General features: G+C 44.2%; 1 protein-coding gene across 5 annotated transcripts in view; it reads right to left on the bottom strand.

Annotated features, from left to right (window-relative positions):
- The window catches only part of sh3gl2a (SH3 domain containing GRB2 like 2a, endophilin A1), a 34,868-nt gene extending 14,418 nt beyond the window's left edge, over nucleotides 1-20,450 (bottom strand). For 2 of the 5 annotated variants that reach the window (XR_013935329.1, XM_080462747.1), the window contains exon 1: nucleotides 19,854-20,045. Coding sequence is in view for 4 of the 5 variants with exons in the window: in XM_080462747.1 (XP_080318873.1) it covers nucleotides 19,854-19,898 (45 nt within the window). In the remaining variant the exon portion in view is untranslated. Of the gene's footprint in view, nucleotides 1-735; nucleotides 912-19,109; nucleotides 19,205-19,853 lie in introns of those variants that run through there. The other 3 variants (XM_080462748.1, XM_080462750.1, XM_080462749.1) reach the window with 3 other exon arrangements.
- Nucleotides 20,451-21,702: the final 1,252 nt, after the last annotated feature.

Raw genomic sequence — 21,702 nt, 5'->3', positions numbered from 1 at the left:
TTTAAACGGAAGCCCAGGATTAGATTATGTTGCTCTCTGCACGTCGATCGATACTACAACGGCATCATATCTGCACAGGCACACACAGACCTCCTGGAACGTTGGCGGAGTTTCAGATGCTTAAATGAGGTGGATCACATTCAATGATTTCCTGAAAAATAACGATACAATGGATAGAGAGGATAAAGCTTGCACCTATGGTTTAGTTGTGCCTGCACATTTCATTGTCAGTTTTTTTTTAAATCGCTTTTATCTACTGTTATATGTCATATAAATGTGAGAAAACAAGCTTCGAAAGTTACAATGAAGATTGAACACAGTTTTGTTGTATCGTTTGCTAATTAGCTGCAGAAGAAAAGCAAAGATAAAAAGATGATGTTATGTTTGGGGGGGGGGGGGGGGGGGGGGGGTTCAAGCAGAACAAACCTCTTAAAGATTTGATCTGACGATGGCGCTCAACCCAATATACAAGGATTGATACAATCTATGGAATTCAAGCTGAAGGAGGCCCTGGGCTTCTGTACACAATGTCTCTGTAGTTCATTAAAAAGATGTTGAGATATTTCTGTCTGGACTGACGGACCGACTCCACTCACATCCCCGGGGCCCCGCCCAGCGCCGATAAAAATAGAATAAAAGCTACAGCGCAGCACATCACCTGCTGTTTGGATCGTCGTCATGCAACTCAAGTTCTTTTCCTTTTTTTGGGGGAGGCTTTCTCTGCTTTTTACCCACCATCATCATCATCCTCCTCCTCCTCATCTTCATCATCAATCATCATCATCATCGTACTGGCTGATATTTTTAGCATCAAAACCTGAACCGTTTCAGTCGTTTGCATCAGTCACATGGCGGACAATGTGAGGCGTACGAGTAGAGCTCTGCTGCTGCCGCTGCTCCTCCCGTCTGCCTCCCCCGCCTCCCCCCGCCGTCTTTCCTGCTCACTAGTCTAATCCCGGACAGGCACACGGAGGCCCCTGCTTTAAATACGCCCAGGGTGGAAGAGGGAGATTAAAAATGACAAGAGTGATTAGCGAGGCTATTAGGAGGACTGCCCCCGCTGCTGGACAATACCAGGAGGATCTGACGCTTCCTGACGGCATTAAAGCCAGCCCCCACCACACACACACACACACACACACACACACACACACACACACACACACACACACACACACACACACACACACACACACACACACACACACACACACACACACACACACACACACACACACACACACACACACACACACACACACACACACACACACACACACACCTGCCCTTTTCCTCTTCTATGGGGACATGTCAGAGGACAGCAGTGACTATCTCACCGCACTCGTTTCTCTTGTTCCAGCATCTTTTCACCTTTTCCCCTCTTTGTAAGAATCCATTTCCACTTGGTGTGTTATGAGCGCTATGAGAGCGAAGAGGCAGGGAGACACAGCGGCCGGGGTCAGCTGGGAATACGCACCAATGAGGGGGCTGATCTTAAAATGTCCACACAGGAAATGCATGACAATGCCCAAGAGATCTTTGTGTCAATTTACAGTTTTCCACTTCTGTCTTCATCGCTGCCAAGTCTCACACACAGGTACCCTAGAGGCGTCGCTCTTCTCATCATCACACTTCACACGCAACGCGCCGCTGCGCGTGCGCCCGCAGTGACTCAACAACATGTCAAACTGCATTCGCCCAAACCGAAATCTACCCCAGTGCGACGGTCGGACCTCGTCTGACCAGGATTTTTGAGGACAAGACACCAGGAAGTCGTGACCTTCAATGCTTAAAAGATGACATCTTATTTAGAAGGGAGCCTGTGATCAGCCTGAGAGGAAACCTGTGTGCTCCTGGGAATCAAGGAAAATCCCTCTGCTATTCTTGAATCACGGCGTTCGCAGCCAACGTGGGGGTGGCTGCTTCTTGCTCCAATTGCAGCTGTTGCAGGATAATCCTGAAGAACGCACCCGAAGCCACATTAGCAGGGAGGAAATTTAGCAGTGCGACTGGCTGAGATTATTTTAAAACCACAAAAAAACAAAAAAACAAACAAGCAATGACAACAGTTCATATTTGGAGAAGAATCTTTGTTTTTTTCAGTGCGGTTATGTCACGTCGACGGCAGACCGACCGGATCAACTTCTAGACGGGAGAGGGTGCCAGCGGTTTGTCTGTCCACACCCTTGCCAGCATCAGTCAACGGGGTGGCCACGTTGCTTCACTAACCCCTATCCTCTCTGAGTGTGTGGCCTGTGGCTATTATAATCTGATTTGTAAGCCTTTGCATGGCTCTTATGTAACAGCAGGGATGAGTCTGGAGCTGGAGAGATGTGTGCACACACTCCCATCCTTCCTCGTAGTGGTGGGCAGTGGGGCGGAGGAACAATAGAGGAGGGGAGTGGGTGAGAACCAGCTGGCAGTGTGTGTGTGTGTGTGTGTGTGTGTGTGTGTGTGTGTGTGTGTGTGTGTGTGTGTGTGTGTGTGTGTGTGTGTGTGTGTGTGTGTGTGTGTGTGTGTGTGTGTGTGTGATGAAAGCGTGCCAGGGTTTGTGATGATGGGTGCTAAGACAAAGATGGAGGACGATGAGTAAGTGGACACGCGACAGGAATGATGGCCAACGAGTGCAGAGCTGTGTGTTTTCAAATACAAAAGGATTCCTCTATTTTGTTGCACGTTACGGTTGCAACTGATGAGGAAAAACCTTGTTGAGCAATTTGCTCCTTTGTGCCGCAGCAGGTGAAAATAGATGCCATTCTTTTTAAAGGCAGACTTTATTCCACACTGTATTCTGCTAACATGTCTGCCTTGGTTCACTGTGCTGTGCGCGGTATTTTCTGGACAAGCACACTCTGTATTCTCGCTGCCAGACCTCCCACTGCTCTGGCCAGGAATGAGGAAAAGGTGCAAAACACACAGTGTGTTCGTCATGTTCTCTTTTAATTCTCTCACACAATCATTTTCTAACCACTCACTCCTCTGCTCACTCCTTTTTAAAAATCAATCTGCTTTACCGATGTCTCGTTCAGTTCATTCTCTTGCATTTATTTTTCTCACCTTAGCTTCTGTCTTTACTGCACTGCAACAAAAATATGCTGAATATGCAGCAAGACCTCGTGTCCTTGTGCAGATCTGAACTGTGATGACCTCAACAGTTATATAAAAGTCTTCATTCGACAAAGCAGCCTGGGAGAAAACGTTGGAGGTTATCCCCTGGCGATAGACTGCAGAGAGCAGCGTGGTGGTGAAGTTACTTCAGGGCTTAACAAGTTGAGGAGGAAGTAAACACCAGCTGACAATCTAGCCGACGTAAAGTGCTTTAATTTTCCACCTTGTTTCAGTGACGTCCTAAAATCACTGTAGGGTTTGTCAGTGAACGGCGACGTCAGGTGTTGCCGCTGCAGCCGACGGTAGTAACCTCCACCGGAGAGCTTCTGCTACTCAGTTGGTTCACATCGATGCAGAGTGTGTTTGTGTTTGTGGTTCAGTAAACGACTGAAGGTCCACGGCATCAGCCTGAGTCACATCTCTGGATACGCGGCATCAATCTGGATGGCGGAGCTGAATAATGGCAGCCATTTGGTTTGGCTTGATTCAGTCAGTGACTTGTGGATTTGTATTAAAAAAGAAGGTTCATTAGACCAGCGTGCCACTGAAAGGCTCATCATGTGGTTCAGTGCTTTCAGTAATTCTCGTCACATTTTGGGTCGTGAGAAGGATTGCTTTCCAACACCAACCTTGTTCGTAACTTGACGAGAACAATCCAACATTCACAGACCAGAAAGTACGAAACCTCTCTCCCCTCTTTCTCATGCCGTCTTTGTTCATTTGAATCGATCGACGCTCGAATTACAATCAGTGATGCTGACTTGAGAACTGAAGTAATTTAGAAAGCAGATTTTGTTTCCACTTTTCTACTCAGCATAATTTTAAGCTCCCACCCTCCACTGACGATGAACATAATAGATTTGAAGCTTTCTCAGAGCTGCGGTTACAGGTGAAACCAATATTTTCTTGGTTGGCTTGGTATATTGACGTTTTTCCACTGCTCTGACTTTCAGCTGCTCCCTTTGGGGCTCCTCTGCCTCCATCCTGCTTCATCCCCACCTCCAACGTGTCCTCCTTCCTTACATCTACAAATCTTCCCTGAGGTCTTCCTCTTCTCCTGCCCAGCAGCTCAATATCCAACATCCTTTGTCCAGAATATCCACCATCTCCTCAGCACTCGTCCCAAAAAGCTCCTCCTGCGTTTAAAAGTCTAAATATGGCCACACTTTGTAAACTCGGCTGTCATCACAGCTGCCCTGAACAGCTGGCGGCGGGTCCAGCAGCAGATCTTTATAAATTGACTGGATTGAGAGGATGAGACGGGGGAAGCCTGTCCTCATTTGTTGAAGCTGTTTTCTAACTTGACATTTGAACACAAGGAGAGTCTGTCCTGTTATTTAGAAACAACATGACTAAACTGTGGTTCAGTTGTGCAGCGTCTTGGTTCGACTCCAGTGCTGCTAAAAAGCTGTTTCTGTTTTCGAAAACTAATAACGACTAAAAGAGCATATTTATTCTGACAGAAGACTGGAGAAGGAAAAAGGTTCTCTTGACTCATTGAAATGGAAACAAACAACAGTGAATGTGAAAAAAGATAAATAAATCAGTAGTTGATAGAGCAGATGGGTGTTAGTCTCAGCTTATAGCGAAGAGGTTGTAGGTCTTTGTAGGAGTTTGCATGTGGACGTTTGCTGAAGAGACTCTGGATCTACTTAGTCTAAAAGTGAAACAATAATGTAATAATGGCCAATAATATAATCTGTTGATAGCATCATAATTTGGACTATTCTAAATAGGATGAAACAAATAATGTAATAACTTGCTAATAGTGTAATAGGATATTTTAGCCATTATCAAAACATTTTGTCAGTCAAATAAATTAGTACATTGAAAATGTATTAACTACTGCCAATATTGTAATAATACATTAACTGCATTTCTTCAAAATGATACAGGTTTTTTTAACCTATCATACTCGTTCAATGAGAATACATAATATGCAGGACTGTCAATTATGGTTCTGCAAAATATTTCATTACTTTATTACATTACTGGCGAGTTATCAAATGATTAGCTTTACTACAATAAAAGCAGCCCAAAATATTACATAATTGGCCATTATTAGATTATTGGTTGTTATAATGTGTGTTTGACTTTGATTGGTTCCTAGAAATTGCATAAATTTAATACAGTTATGTGTCTGTCTCTCTCACAGTTTGCCCTGCGGTGGACTGCAGCCTGTTCGGAGTGTAACCTGCCGTCACCCGTTGTTATCTGGGGAAAGCTCCAGTCCCCCACGACCCAAATGAGATATAGAAGATGGATAGCAGAGCAGATTTAGTGTTAATAAAAACTATCGTCACTGGTTACAGCCAGAGAGTTTTGACCTCATTCATCACATGCAGACAGACAAAGATAAACACGACATTAAGATAATGTTTTATAAATTAACCCTTATACTTATAAGGAATGACTCACCAACACTGAAAACACACACGCTCACAGGCACGCACACACGCTCAATAAATGTGGAACACAAAAACACTCTCTCTCTCTCTCTTGCATTTCATTGCACTTTGCAATTTCCATTTCAAACAGCAGTACGTCTCTAAGAGGAGATAATGATGGAGCTTTAAGGACGGCAGAGCACTCGTCCTGCACCAAAACATAGCCGAGTAGGAGGTGTGCGTGTGTGTGTGTGTGTGTGTGTGTGTGTACCGCAGGTTAACAGTAATATCAGTTCAATGTTTACCCTGCAGTGCTGTTCGTTAAGCCTGCGTGGGTGTAATGATGTGGCTGTCTAGGATAATGAATGCTGAACATCAGTATTAATGACAGTTATTAAAGCTCAGTTTCAGGCCCCTGTCGGCAGTGTGTGTGTGTGTGTGTGTGTGTGTGTGTGTGTGTGTGTGTGTGTGTGTGTGTGTGTGTGCGTGTGTGTGTGTGTGTGTGTGTGTGTGTGTGTGTGTGTGTGTGTCATATCTCTCATCTTTAAGGTTTTTGCAGCCCGTCACGATACAGTAAAACTCTGCACAGCGGTCAGTTTGTTGGACATTAAACTAAACAATGAACTCGCCTCGTCTTTAATTTGTTTTAGTTTCAATCAGTTTTGGATTAAAATTGTCAACATGAACTCTATAAAAAAACAAAAAACATTTCTGGAGATGTGTTATTGATATGAGGAATAAATTTAGCTACTACCATTTCTTTTACTTTTCACTATCTTCAATTAAATGCGTGCATCTGGCCTCACAGTGAGATGATACCTGGTTCGATCCCGGGGTCGCGGGCTGTTCTTTCCTGTGCACACATAGGTTTTCTTCAGGGGCGCTTCGGATCCAACTCGCAGTCCAACAAAATGTGGGTTTGAGGTTAATTGCCGACTCTAAATTGCCTGGAGCTGTGAACGTGAGTCTCAGTGTCGTTGCAAAGCCCTTTTGGCGATAGATAGAGCGATATAGAAGATGGATGGATGAGAGTGTTATTTGTGATATTCCTTTTATATAATCATCCACTTACAGACCCAAGATGAACCCATGGTCACTGGGACGTATTGGAGTAGCGGTTTATGATCAGATGTGGGAAAGTGACACAGCAGCCATTTTATAAATCTGCAGCTCTCCTGCCGTGCCGCCGGTCGTCTGTCATTTCAGTCTCGGGGGGGTGGGGGGGGGGGGGTGGGGGGGGGGGGGGGGGGGGGGGGACAGTACGAGAGGCTGAAGAACGATGCCTGTATGTGTTTCCTAGCAGGAAAGACCCTCGCTGCTTTGTCCTTCTGAGGAGGCGTTTGACCTTTAACACAAATTGCTCTGACTCACACACACATACACACAACCTTACACGGGAGTGGAGCTGTTGTTCTCAGTTTAAATAGGAACAAAACAAAAAACAACAAAACCCTCATTTTAACGGGAGACGCACTCAATCAGTCTAGATCAGAACAGAATCCTCCCACCGAGCTCACCAGCAGTAATCAATAACAAAGGACGATGAAAAGATGTGGAAAAACACACACTCCGTAACTGATGGAATTACAATACTCAGCTTGTTTTTAACCTTTTACCAAAGAGGAAGAGCTACAGTGAATCAGTAAGCATGAAGGCTGTGAGATGTGGTTAAAAGCTCTGTAAGTAGCATTGTTCTATCAGTTATTTTACACTAAAAACATATAATTTTACTGTAAGAAATCGAAAGTGTTTTGTTAAATCTTAATTGTGATAGTTTCAGCTTTCAGTTCAATATAAAAAATGGAGAAAACACCTGTTCTAATGACGTGTTCTAATATATTGAGATAATGTACTTTGATCGATCCAACCTGAACCACTTTATCAGAAATCAGTCGAATAAGTCTCATATTTCCTATCAATTTGTAAGGAAAGTGAACGGTTCTGGCTGTGCACGGTAATACAGTGGTGAGTTCTGCTGTACAGGAGAAGAACGTGGGACACGGGGTTGGAGCATTGTTTATGTGGAGTTTGACCCCAAACTTAAAGGGGTCATATCTTACAGCTTTTCAAATCCCCCCAAATCCAGCTTTTCATTGATTTTCCTCCATTTGAACATTGGATCATAGGAGCTGCATTCTGAATCTGCTGTGTCTGTGTGAGCCGGACTGGCTCCGCCCACACATGCCCATCTTTGGAAGAGGAGGAAGTACTTCCTCTCGTGGTGCCATGTGCCCGAGCACAGCTGCCTAATTGTGGGAGGAGTCAGCGGGAGGGCCTACCTTGATTGTGATTGGGTAAACCCCTGATGACACTATATAGGGTTTGATTTCTGATTGGCTCGTTGGAGCAACACACCTTTTTAAAAACTGAAACAAGCCAGGGCAAGAGGGGACAGACTTTCTTCTTTCTGGGGCGTCATTCCAGGTATGAGGACGATTATTACTGTTGGAAAAACATTAGAAATGGATTTTTGCATAATATAATCCCTTTAAGATGCGATAAGATAAGAGGAATTTTTAGTGGCACAACTGTGACAAACAGACATCAGTAGATAATAAGGTGAACAGGATTAATGAGCACAGCAACACAAAGTAAATATAAAATAGCCTACATAAGAATGAGATAATATATACAAGGAAATCGGATATTATGTAACAATTGTCACAATATATTCATTATGTGTGTACAGAACTATTAATTGTTGCATTTTCTTTGTCTTACTTATGATATCTACATAAAGTCTTTATATCTATGTTAATATATCCAAGTCTTGTGGCCGCAATAGGTTCTCCTATATGTTTGCAGGAGGAAGATGATGGGCGCAATATTCATTGGTTTGCACCTACAATCTGACTGCGAGTCATTTCCAAGTCATACATTCAGCACTTTTAATGTACAGGACATTGAGTAAAGTCATTTAGTGCAACAGAACTCTATTGGACCGTAGCTGATAGTTGAGGATCCTTCCTAAAAAAGAGAAAACATAAGTGAACTAGATCCTGAACTATAGAAGAACAAATAAGATAAAAAGGACGGTGCGTCCAGCGATACGCTGCTACAGTGTGCCTGCAGAGAAACACTGCACCATTAGTGAAAAGACGTCACGGCTGTCGTCCTCCAGGAGCGTTCAGACTGAGCACGAGGTCTCTGCAAACAAACGAGGAGGCCTTGAACACAACACGAGTTTTTCATACCACAGCGGACAAGCAGGGAGGGGTTTCTTCGCGTTACTGAAGATAAATGTCTTTTACTTTTAAACTGTCATTCCATTATTATTCAGCGAAAGCACACAAATAGATTCTGGGGAAAACAACCAGAGCAGCATTTACACTTAAATCAATAAGACAGCAGGAAAAAAACAGATTTCACCTCCTCGATCCGTCACCACAAGCTTTCAATCAAATGCCTCACAAAATAAACAATAATAATAATTCAACCACGAGTCGGTGTGACCCAGTAAAAGAGGAGAAAATTGAAAATCCTAAGCGGAGTAACATACTCTCTATCTGATATTGACAATCAGCTATTCGGCGCAGGTCTGCTGCTTTTATCTGATTTCCTCCCCATAAAGGAGGAACGGACAGGAAGAGACAGAAACCTGGAACACACCGACCCAACAAAACTGCATGGACACTCCTGAAGAGTTTCAATCGTACAGGAAAGAACATCTGAACAAACCTGAACAGCTATTAAAAGCTATCTTTTTTCCAGCAATAAGAAAATAGCTGACAAAACATTTTATATTTTCAATAATGTCCTAGTGGTTGCGTGGTAATGTAGCGTTTAATATTTTCACATCATAGCAAGAATATTATCAGTTCTACTTCAGATTCTTTGTGTAAAGTTTGTATGTTCCCCTGTGAGAACCCAGCTTTTCTCTATGTACTCTGGATTTTTTTCCACAGGTCAAAACACTGATGACTCTAAATTGCCTTTCAGAGTAAATGTGTGTGTCCAGGTTGTACTCTACCTTCACCCATCACCAAAAAGTCGGATTCAAAATCAATTTAAAAAAAAAAAGAATTTTTAAGTCTGTCCATAACTGCAGCGTGTGCACGAGCAAGGTGAGCGACTCGGCCTCATTTCAACACAAAAGATCACGGCTGTAAAGAGAGGGGGGAAAAAAAATCTAAAAAACCATGTCAACATGCAGTGTGTGTTCATTTCCAGGTGTTTGATCAAAACTAAAGAATATGAAGCCGGGGAGACACTTTAGAGGAGCAAACAGGGTGAAGTGGTGAGTTTCAGCTGCAGCTGCTCTGGAGGCGCTGGTCAGCAATGCTGTGCTTGTGCAAACAGGGCAGGTTAAATCAATCACACACACACACACACACACACACACACACACACACACACACACACACACACACACACACACACACTGCGAGTAGGGTTACATGACTTGAGAATTCAATCTGTGGAGACTTTGATTTTGTTGATCCAGTCTGTATTGAAAGCTCTGAAGAACTCTTATGAAGTCTCAGTAGAAAGACAATAAAGGCAAATGTGGCCTTTAGAGATCTTACATTTATTACCAGTTAAATCTCTTTTCATGAGGAGTTCTACTAGACTGAGCTTGAACTGAAGTTGAAATATAAGATGTAGAAAGCATTAGACCAACACGTTACAGGTTGGAGTCATATCTCCGGTCGCCTTCTTCACATCATAACATAACAGCTTCTGAGATCTATTTAACTAGATGAAATCTTTTCAATTTGAAATATCTGTTAAGTGTATAGGCTACAGTTTCAATTCACTGCAGCCTCATCTTATGATTGTGCTGTAAATGTCATTTAATCAAGCCAATTTGACTACATACTTAAATAATTCAGTTCTAAACATGTGTTATAATAATGATAGTAATAAAAGTAGTCAATGAAGCACCGTGCAGGCTCAAAAACCAAGAAGAGCCGGAAGGAGTAACTTGTTATACACATGATGCATGTAAACGTTGAAGCTGTCTGTGGTTCAACCTCACCTCCCCTGTTTGCACAAACAACTACTCAGAACCAGTGGTCTTTGTACAATATCTTCAAATACATGCCTACTCCCTTTAATAAATAAATAAACAAATAAATAAATGAAGCATTTGCATTCAACTTAAGGTGTCTGTCGGCTGGTTCAGTCAGTGAGTGGTGTTTACCACATTGAAGCTGAAAAAAAATAAAGTTATTTACCATAAAGTACTGCTGTGGCACATTTCACTGAATAATTACTGAAATGCATGTTTTTCCACCATTTTTAAAGCAAAACAAATCAAGGCTGTGAGTGAATGTGAAAGTCGTATGCATAAACACAAAAAAAAAAAAAAAAAGGCCCAGATGAAATCTGATGAAACTACATTGTACTTAAACTAAATAAATAAATAACTAAAATGAGGGCTAAAAATCACCACAGAGGCATGAAACCCTGTCACATGGTAGGTTTGGCAGACTCGTCCTGCACATGAAGCACGTTCTTACAGATTACCGTCGCAGCACTCTGATTCAGACACGCACGCGCGCACACGCGCGCGCGCACACACGCACACACACACACGCACACACACACACACACACACACACACACACACACACACACACACACACACACACACACACACACACACACACACACACACACACACACACACACACACACACACACACACACACACACACACACACACACACACACACACACACACACACACACACACACACACACACACACACACACACACACACACACACACACACACACAGCTCCAATACGATGCAAAGTCACTGTGCTCTGATTAATCTGAGTATAATCCCTGACAAGCCATTCAGCCTCGGCTCTGCAGCTGGTGGGAGGAGGGCAAGTTTACCCTGCGTCCTCGTTCCAGATGAAATAACGCTGGTTTTTCTACTGAGGGAACATCCTCTCTCCAAAATACAGACTGCCCTCGCAAAGCATGGCTGGGAAGTCGCTTTTGCAGACTTGTATACAGAATGAAGCCGGTTTCTGTTCCCTCCCATCCCTCATTACTGTCCCATCATGAGCCAAATTAGGCTTTATACCGAGGGCGCGATGCGCTGCCTCCTCTCCCCCTTTTGTTCACGACATCCTCCTCTTAACACCCTGACTTCCTCCACTCATCTCTTCCAGCTCCCTCGTGCATTTCACCCCTCTTTTATGGCACGTTTTTCTCCTTTCTGCTCCACACTCTTCCTGACCAAATGTCCTCTTCAGCGTCACTTAAAAACACATTCACAGGGGGGTGGCTGGGGCTCAGTACTGTCCGTCGTTAGGTGAGATACTGGACATAATATTATGTGTGTGAGTGAAGCGGTGAATGTGACTAACAACGTAACGCGCTTTTGAGCGCTGCTGAAGTAGTGAAAATGCACTTCATAGGAGAAATTGCTTCACTGTCGACTTTTCTCAGTAACATCAAAAAAAGATGAATGTACAGAGGCCTTATCACGACAAACTCTCTACAGAAAATGTCCTCTAGTGACTGACGTATCAGATGAAGAATGTGTGCGACACAAACTGCACAAAAAGATGATGCTACGAGACCCACAGTGAGACTTTAAAGGTGGACATTTTACAGACGGCTCAGGAGAAGGAGGGTCAAGACGTGAAGGGATTGGGAATGACTTCCTTAATCTGTAACACTGCGCAGCTTTTCAGAGGAAATGTGCCTATTTCAGCATCTTAATCTTCAAAGAACGTGGTGCCACTCTGCAGGAGGAAGTACAAAAGAATGACCACAAAAAAAAAAGGAAATATTAAACTACAGCACCTACTAATCTTATTAAAGTGTAAACTTGACTGCTGTTTCTTATTATTGCTGCAGTTACAATCCCAAACTACTGACTTTACTGATGCATAACGTGTTTTTTTGTAAATTTTTATTTATTTATTTAACTCCTCTACTAATAACCCGAATGTCCCGAGTGATGTGGTTCTCACTGTGGTCAATGACCTTTAATCCAGTGCCAGTTTAGGCACAATATTAGACGCAAAAACCCATGTACGAGGTCTCTGGGGCTGTAAACGCATCCATATCTGCAAATTACATCCCATTGTCCTTCATGTTGTCCACAACACATTGGCCAGCTAAACAAAAGCCAATAAGCAGAGCTGTGAATGGGTTTTAAGGAGGGTGCATTACAGGCTGCCCGGGCTATAGATTCACTTAATTATAATGTGACCTGAATGTCCCTGAACTAGATATTAATCTGACTTTTGTTTGATCCATTACCACGTTGAATGGAAAAGCAGGAATAGCAGCACAATTACCTCTGAGTCATCACACGGAAACCTAACATTACATTTTGCTGTCCAATAATACTCAACTTTCAGCAAAGTCACAGCGGCGGCTAATAAGTTGAATAGAAGACGAAGATAAAAGTTAATTAGGTCGGTTGAGGAAAACCTCTGCCTCAAAATCGGGTTGTGAAAATGTCTCTCTTTTACCGCCCTGAGCTATCACTTGACTCTCCTGCAGTGGTTGATGCCCGGAATATATAATACACAAGCCCTGAATAAAACATCAACCGTGGCCTGAATACTGATGCTGAAAGAGAGAAATGATAGAGCATGAGGAATAACTGAGAGGAAAAACAGACATCGATGAACTGCAGCTCACATTTTCACAGGCAAACCCAAAAAGCCTCTTGCAACGATCACTGTCAAAATAAAAATGGATGAGTCGGCAGAACAGCAGGAAACAGTGATTTCCCCTCACAATCCTCTCATCATCATCGTCCATTCATGTTTCCTCTGAATGACGACATACGATGAGTTGAGACGGCCTCTGCTTTTATTCAAAATGTGCTGAAAGCAGTGGCCACAGGAGCAGCTAATAATAGGACGGGTGCAGGCCGAGTCCGCCTGGCCTTCGCCCTCAGACCAGAGCTCACGTCACGACGCCACAGTCCAGTTTTCAAGCCTCTGGCCGCAGCACGTGCTCGCCCGTCAAAAGTGATGCCGCCTACAGTCCCATCAGAGTTTCATCTGAACTTGACAGTTTGTTCAGAAGTCTCAGGAAAGTATATTTAACTCTGTTATGATTGGATTTATTTAGATTTCTCTGGCTGTTTAATAATCACAAAATGTGCAGCGTTTCCAAGACGACTTCAATTTAAAAAAAAAAAAGTCATAATGACCAGATTATGGGTGCAAAGCTTCCGATGAATAAAACAGTCAATCATGGAATACCTGCTGCTATTGTTGTGTCTGAACACAGCTTTTAGGCTGTAATGTATGATCTCTGGGAGCTGGCGAATCACATTCTTCAGTGTCAACAGGCTCAAAGTCCTTCCTGTAATGTTCCCCTGAGGATTAATGCGCCGTCATACAAATGAACGAGGCCATTCGTTAGCTGCGAGGTGATGAAGGTGACGTTTGACTTTATCTCCTGTCCACAAACTGTCACAGCTGCCTTGTAATAGATCACACGGCATGTCTGAGGACCGGGGACGGGCTCCTCCGTCTGAAAAACCTTCACTCAAACTGCAGCAAACTGGGATCAAACGTCTGGGAAACATGCTGTTTGCACTTGTCAGCGGGCGGAAAAAAAAGATGAGCCTGTGTGGAAAGCCTAAACCAAATGATAGCAAAGGACAGAGCGAAAGGTCTCCTGATGGAAAGGTTTCAGTAAGTGGACCACTGCTGTTGAAAGCAGGGCCTTTTTTCCAAGAAAGCCCGATGGCGAAGCGAAGAGCATTAGAGGCACTGAAAAGAGAAGCAATAAAGTAAAGTAAACAAGACTGATGTTGGTACTCTACTGCTGGAATTCTGCCATCGCAGCATCAATCTTACAGCTGATCCACACTGGACCAAATCAGCATCTAGAGATCGACTAAAGACGACAATCGAGCCTTTTCAATAGTGTTTCCTTACTCACAAGCACAACAAACACAATATCAACAGTGTCCACGTCAATATGTGAGAAATGTGTATCTCAAAGAACATGCAATCTTCTAAATGATTCAACTTGTAATTATATTCTCAAATAAATACATAAATAGAGTAAACAACTGCAGTGGCGAACAAGATCAGAGTCTTTTGGTGCAAATATGTGTGGACAAACATTCCGCAGGGTGGAAACGTCTCCAGCAGCCGGCGAGGAGGACCGTTCTTCACATGCTGTCCTGTTTGGCTGAGCCTGTCCTCCTCGCCTCAGCATTCAGCATCTCTTGGCAGAAATCTCTCTCCGGTTCTCTCTGCCACTCCCTACCTGCTCAAGGGTGAGTTCTATCTCCTTCTCCCTTTCTCTTCTTCTCTTATCTTGCCTCCCTTGCTCCATCTCTCTCCGTCCCTCCCGCCCCATCTGTTATCTCCCAGCTGGATCTGTTTTACGCTGCACTGCAGTCGGCCTAGTGAGGATCCAGGCTCGATGAGTCACCCACTCACAATCTGCTGCCCCCGAAGCCCCTGCAGGCGTCGACCGCATCCAAAGACCCTACTGTTGTCTTTAGGCGGGCATGAATGTACATCTTAGCACGTCCACATGCATGCGTGCAGATGGCATGCCTTTCTTTTTTTTTCTACTGTGGAGCAGGAGTACGAATCTTGGAAAACAGGAGAGTGCAAAAGATGTACAGAGAGAATTGAGGTCTAAACGGAGCGGGAGAACCTCCCACTACTCATCCCTTTACCTTTGAACTACAAAGTAAAATGAATTGAGAAACCATGAAGATGGGTGACGCCACGCGCAGAGCTCAACATTAGCATTCAGCACACACACTGGGAAATCTCTCATCGAACCAAGGCCGACTGCAAATAAAGGATTACGCTGGGGAAAAAAAAAAAAAAAAAGTACAGCGGTCTAATTTGCCGAGTGCTTCGTGATTCTACAATCCCTAGAAACACGCCCACTCAGTGACCCGATGGATAATTAGGCTTGTCGACGGAGGAGACCAGAACAGGACTGACATGCCACACGTCTTGTACAGATGTTCGTCATCCGTGTCTTGGAATAACAAGTTGTCTCCAGTAAATATACGAGGCGTCTTATCACTTTCACTGGAACAAATCTGCAGAGCTGCGACGGCTCTGATGGAGGAAACTATAAAGGGCTACGTAGAACTTAATGGGGCTGTGCAGTGTGAGGCCATATGGTGCGAGTCTGCAGCCAAGAGCCTATCTGGAAATGTAAGATATGGACGTTCAGCTTCCAGTGCTCATCTGGAGATAGCATCTTATCACATGAGACTATAAGGGACTAATTTGGTGTGGCTGAAAGAAAACAGAGAAATTAGAGGAGAGCAGTAAGGATACCAATGAGGCTTTAAGGTAGCGGTAGAGAGAGTAGTGGAAATTTTCACTCGGATATGATTACTGTTAATAAGTATTTTTGGCCTCCACATGCAGATGAGTTCAATCATAATTCAAAATGTGGTTGTTTTCAATGGCGACTTAAGTTGTTTTTAAAAAAAGGGAAGCAGATTACCAAAGTAAAAGCTGTACTTAGAAAATAGAAAATACACAACGGTAACACAAATAACTATTTAAAAACAGTCATGAGGGTATTAGTAATTCATTACCTCCATACTTCCTACACGGACGAAAAGGCAAAATTGTTTCACGCAACAAAGCTGCGAGCTGACATTAACTCTGAGATGAAGACCGTTGGAGTGATTTGAACATGTTGTGGCTGGAATCCTGTCAATTTTTTAGACACTGGGAAGAGGAGAGAAAATAACTGCTTCATTTGGAAAAAGCTGCACGAGCAAAAGCCCCAAAAGACTCTGCTTTCTGCTCCCCTCCCCTCCCTCACACATCCTGGCAACGTTTCACAAGCTTCCTCTCTTCATCCCTCCTCTCTCTCTCCTGCAGTTTCTGCCTGCTGTACACTCTCACTCTGTTAGAAACCTGCACTCTGCAGCACAAAAAACCAAATACGGTTCTGGAAACCAGAAATTTGTTAATACAGCATTGATCTTTTTTCTAAACCATTGGGCAGTTGGCTTTTGATAAAAGGCGTCAACTCACCCTTGGAAATTTGACAGGCGAACTCACACTTTCCTGGCCTAAAACCAAAACGGGTCAAAATTACTGCAGTGTTTTTTTTATAGTTTGCTACTGGGCCATTTACAAATTGCTTCTCTGTGTTTGGTTCTGTTTGAGAGTACATTGGGTCCTGACTCATGGTGGAAATTACATGATATATCAAAATGATAAGAATAATAATGTGCCTCCTTGATTTTACCCTTCATGCTCCATGATTCCTTCACTTTAAAAATGGCTGCAGTTATTAACACATCACGCTGAGCCTCGATGTCCTTGGAAGTGTGTGTGTGTGTGTGTGTGTGTGTGTTTAGGCATGTGTGTTTGTGCACGTGTATAAGTGTAAGAGAGTGAGGGAGATGCCTTCTGCCAGAGAACAGTACGATTGTGTTAAAATAAATTACAGAGTGATCCATGAGAGAAGGTGAAACCGAGGCTGCCTTGTATGTGCATCGTAAATTCCCAGATCCTTCACGGCATCCTGCCTTTCATGAGCCTTTTCTCTCTACGTCGTCCATAAAGTCCAGAATGACAGACTGTGAAGAGCATTTGTTTTGCAAAAACATAAGAGTTTCCCATGCCTTTCTAAGCAGAAGCTGCTCATTTAGCTTCAGACTGAACTGCTCAGCGAATTAGTAATTATTGACACATCGAACTGTCTGGTCATTGCAGCATTTAAGACACACAATGTCGTCCAATCTGCGTATAAATGCGCACGATTCTCTCCATCGGTGATACGTGTTAAATGTTTCCCAGGTGTTTTTAGCACGTAGCATTAATTGGGATCACAGAACAACAAACGATTGTCACACTAAATAGGTCTTTTGTAAATGTATAGAATGAAAAGAATACGGCTAATTTAGCAAATCTGAACGATCGCACAATTGGGAAAGCTGCAGCTCGGCACTTTTTGCCGTTTGTGAGTGGAAATAACTTAAGTGATTACCACCATGTTGCCTGGTGTCGAGACAGTGAGGGAAGAGCCAACAAGTTTACAGTTTCTGTCAAGTTCAATCCATCAATACAGCTGCCTGTGTCCCTAAAACTACCATCTGATTATTTATAATCCCCTGTAATCTTTTGATCCCCACTATCTGAGTTGGGGTGGGGTCATTTTATATTGTGTGTGTGTGTGTGTGTGTGTGTGTGTGTGTGTGTGTGTGTGTGTGTGTGTGTGTGTGTGTGTGTGTGTGTGTGTGTGTGTGTAACTAGCCAGATTGCTGGGTCACTTCTTATACAAGTCTCGGCATGGATTACAGGGGCTGTCGTACGGGAACAGAGGGGTTGAGGGGGGAGCCTTCTGCCACCGAGAGTCTGGGGATCAGGATGATAAGTGTGTGTGTGTGTGTGTGTGTGTGTGTGTGTGTGTGTGTGTGTGTGTGTGTGTGTGTGTGTGTGTGTGTGTGTGTGTGTGTGTGTGTGTGTGTGTGTGTGTGTGTGTGTGTGTGTGTTACTGAACAGCAGAAGACCACAGGGACGACTCGCTGTGAGCTTAGAGCTGCCTGAACCACCCCGGGAATAAAGGGAGTCATGAAGAAAGCAATGCTTGAAAAAAATCAGCATAATTACACCCTCAACACCACTTGTGAAGGCAGGCCCACCGAGAGCCACCTAACTGTGTGCATATTCACTGATCCAAATCACGGCGTGCACCACCACCTCATGCACACACTCGCACACCGAGGCATGGGACGCTGTGGTGGAACATCTGCAGGGAGACACCGGGCTTGGCTAATGGCTGACAATAGACTCATCACAGTGAACTGACACAATCTGTGCAGCCGTCTGATGCCCCGCGTGTGCTGCTGTCTATTTCCAATCTGATGAAATGAGCTCTTGATTAAAAACGAGGAATGTATTCACAGCAAATTGCAATTATTCCCAATTATTCGTCTTTCTGTTATATGTTTGTACAGGGTGACGCTCTGCGGGTGTTAATCTGCAGGTGCAATCAAAACGTATCATCCTGCTGTCAGAGTTCAATCATTCACACAAACTTATCTAAAGTTAAAGAGGTATTAACACCAACAGTAACAAGCGACGACACTGTTGCTCTCTCACATTATGTCACATGGTAATTTGAGTAAATTAACTCCTGCCCACACAAATTGCGTCCATACTGTCAGTACTTCAGGTCCAACATGTAATTAAGACTCAACTTCTGCACACTATGGCCTTCTACCAACACGCCATAATTAGTGTCACAGCAAAGTCCTTATTTCTCTCCATCTCAGTGGCAGCCACTCATAGAGACACAGAAATAACGCAGATGGGAAGGTGCACAGGCGGATGTTGTGGATGCAGGCTGCACACGAGAAGCAGGACACGTGTGTGAGTCAGCCCTGCTCCTGGTGCCTTGCAGTGAGAGGCTGAAGCTAATTGTCAGTGTCACTGTGACTCACCCCGGAGAAACTGGACAACTTCCCTCGGACCTCTCGGCTCACACCGGAAATAAAACTCACCCGGAGAAACTTGGCGTGAGCTGCAAAGTCAGATTTTTGTTATACTTCTGATCATTAAAGTCCTAGCAGCCCTCACTCTGTCTCGTGGAGGAAGGATGGTTAAAGTAAAAGGATGGGCGAAAGAGGGGGGAGATGGGTGGAGAAAGCACGTGAATAACCTTGAACCAACCATCTTCTCCTGTGTTTAGGTCGCCTGGATACTATCACATGATGAAGCATTAAAAGAAGAAGACATGCGTCTAATTGAATGTGTCTTTGCTCTCTGGCAGTGGGCAGCGGGTGCGTTTAGAGGGCGCAGAGGTCATGGCGTGCCGCTGCTGCTGAGAGCGGATTTCCGCCAAGGCGCACTTAACGATTGCATAACATGGTGCGTGTCGGAGTTCCCATCGCGGTTGGCTGAGACGAACACCGATTTAAATCCTTCATTCGGGGCCACGGCCTGTGCGCATCGTGAGTGTGTGCGGCTGCCGTGAGCTGCAGCTCGGGTGGTGTTTTTTGTGCGGAATGTCATGTGAAGGGTACCGAGAGGATCTGACGTCCTCGGTGGCCACTATCATCACCGTTAACTCCCAGACAAACAGTCGGGATGAACATCCAGTCGGTGCGTAAAACAACCGCCGTCACCAGAGAGGGAGGCTCGCACACTGGAAACACGAGTAATAAATTATTCCGTTGGTGCAATGCTGCACCACGCCAGTGTGTTGAGTGGAGAACATCCCAGCATCACGATACGAATGAGTAATCAGATGTAGTGACGGAGGGAGCGCGACATCAGCAGATTACACGGTGGATTGCGATTAATACGCAATAAACAATCCGCTCCGACAGCGGCCAAAAAAAAAAAAGGAAAATCGGGAATATCCATAGTGGTTCGTGCCTCTGTGGCAGTGTGGATGTAGCGACATCGTCCTACCTGAGTGGCTTTGTGGAATTGCTTCTTTAGCCCCGCTACAGACATGGTGGCTACCCGGCGGATCTATCTGGAGGATGAGCTGCTGCTGCGGGTGTGGAGGAGAAAGTCTCGGTCCTAAATCAGTCAGTGTGCTGACGGTCTCTCGTCCGTGGCTAACCCCAGTCTACGGTCTTCACCAGCGGGATCTCCTGTGAGGAAAGGAGGGGGGACCGACTAAAGCCCCGATCAGCCGATTGGATGTCAAAGCCACATGTCTTCAACACGCCGCTGACGTCGGCGCACGCGCGCATTAAAGCGGCCGCATCCCTGAAAGGAGGCTGCAGGTATTTCAGTCCCGGGGAGAGAGGACCAGACCGGAGGCATGGACACTCGAGTCTGCTCCTGTCTGACTCTAACACGCGGTGATACGAGGGAAATTTACAACATTGTGGAATCCGATTATTAAACCAATTTAGAAAGAAAGAAAGAGGAGGAGTGGCTCAGTTGTGAGGCTGGTGGCTCTCCAACAATCTCCAGCACCCTGGACAGCGCCCCTCTCTAACCTCCGCTATCTGAGGCGCAGACACGATGTGGCGAAGCAGAAACGCAGATAAACACATTCAGGTTCAGGGGATTTACAGTCTTATAGAGATCAGCAGAGTCATCTTGGCAAAGCAGATAGGATACAGGCATGAAGAGAGTGTGTTGGGAATAAAGCTGCGTGGTGATTAAGGTGCAACATGATAGAAAACAAATACATATATTTTCCCAAAAAGAACAGGAACCTGGATTTACTTTACACCTCATGTTTACCTGAGGCAGTATGAGGGACATATGTTGGTCACTGCGCCACTTGAATTTTGACTAAATGTCCACTCCCAATCCAAACCTGCGTCTTCTAGAGCAACTGCTGCATTAAAAATATATTTTTGCATGACCAACAACAACAAAACAACTGTTAACTAACATAACTCGGGAGTAAACTAATCAACTGTTGCAATAAAACTAATGATATCCAAAAAGAGGGACTGTATCATAACTTGGATTAGTGTGCCCCGGGCGTAATGGCGCGAACGACTTTGTACTAAAATTGGCCGCTAAGGAAACGATGTTGGTTTCCGTCCAAACCAAATTAAAAGACACTTTTATCTTCACTGTGGGTCTTTGGTCCCAAACACAGACATTTGCATCACGACAGAGCTGTTGCTTAAAAACTCATAACGTTGAGTGTCTGTATATTTCTTTTCCCATGTCCAAACTAAATCTGATAAACACGACATTAATTGGATGGGATGGCAAAAAGCAGCGGTAATGTGCAGGACTTATGCGCAAAGTAGGTGTGATTTAAAGGTAAGTCGCCTCTCGTTGGCCCCGGATGGCTGGTCCACTGCTTCCATCACATCCCAGGACTCAGACTGACAAACACAAAACCATCAAGTTCTTAATGAGGCCACATCTGCAGCAGTAAAATGTCTAAATGAAACAAAGCGGCCTGGCTACTGCAGAATGTTGAATTGGTGGACCGTTAAGCCTCCGGTTGTTAATCTACATTGTGTATTTCACCAATTAGTTTAAAAACGTATCAATAACATCATTTGTTCCTGCAAATCAGCAAATCAGTATCAGTAAAACTGCGTCCATGTGCGGTGGGAGGTGTTATTCACAATCACACTTACTGGGTGTTTCGGCATCACAATCATAACAAACCACCTATCGAAACACCGGAAAAGGATTTTGCTGCAGAAATGGCAAATTCTGAATGCAGCAAAGCCCACTTTGTGCAAAAATAACAATATGTGGGAAGATATAATATAACTGTTTTATACAAAACTGCGTTAATCATTATGTAAAGTAGCCACTATTCATTATA

This window comes from Lipophrys pholis (genome assembly GCF_963383615.2).
Source record: "Lipophrys pholis genome assembly, chromosome: 5".
Lineage (NCBI taxonomy): Eukaryota > Metazoa > Chordata > Actinopteri > Blenniiformes > Blenniidae > Lipophrys > Lipophrys pholis.
This window is presented reverse-complemented; position numbering and strand designations above follow the sequence as displayed.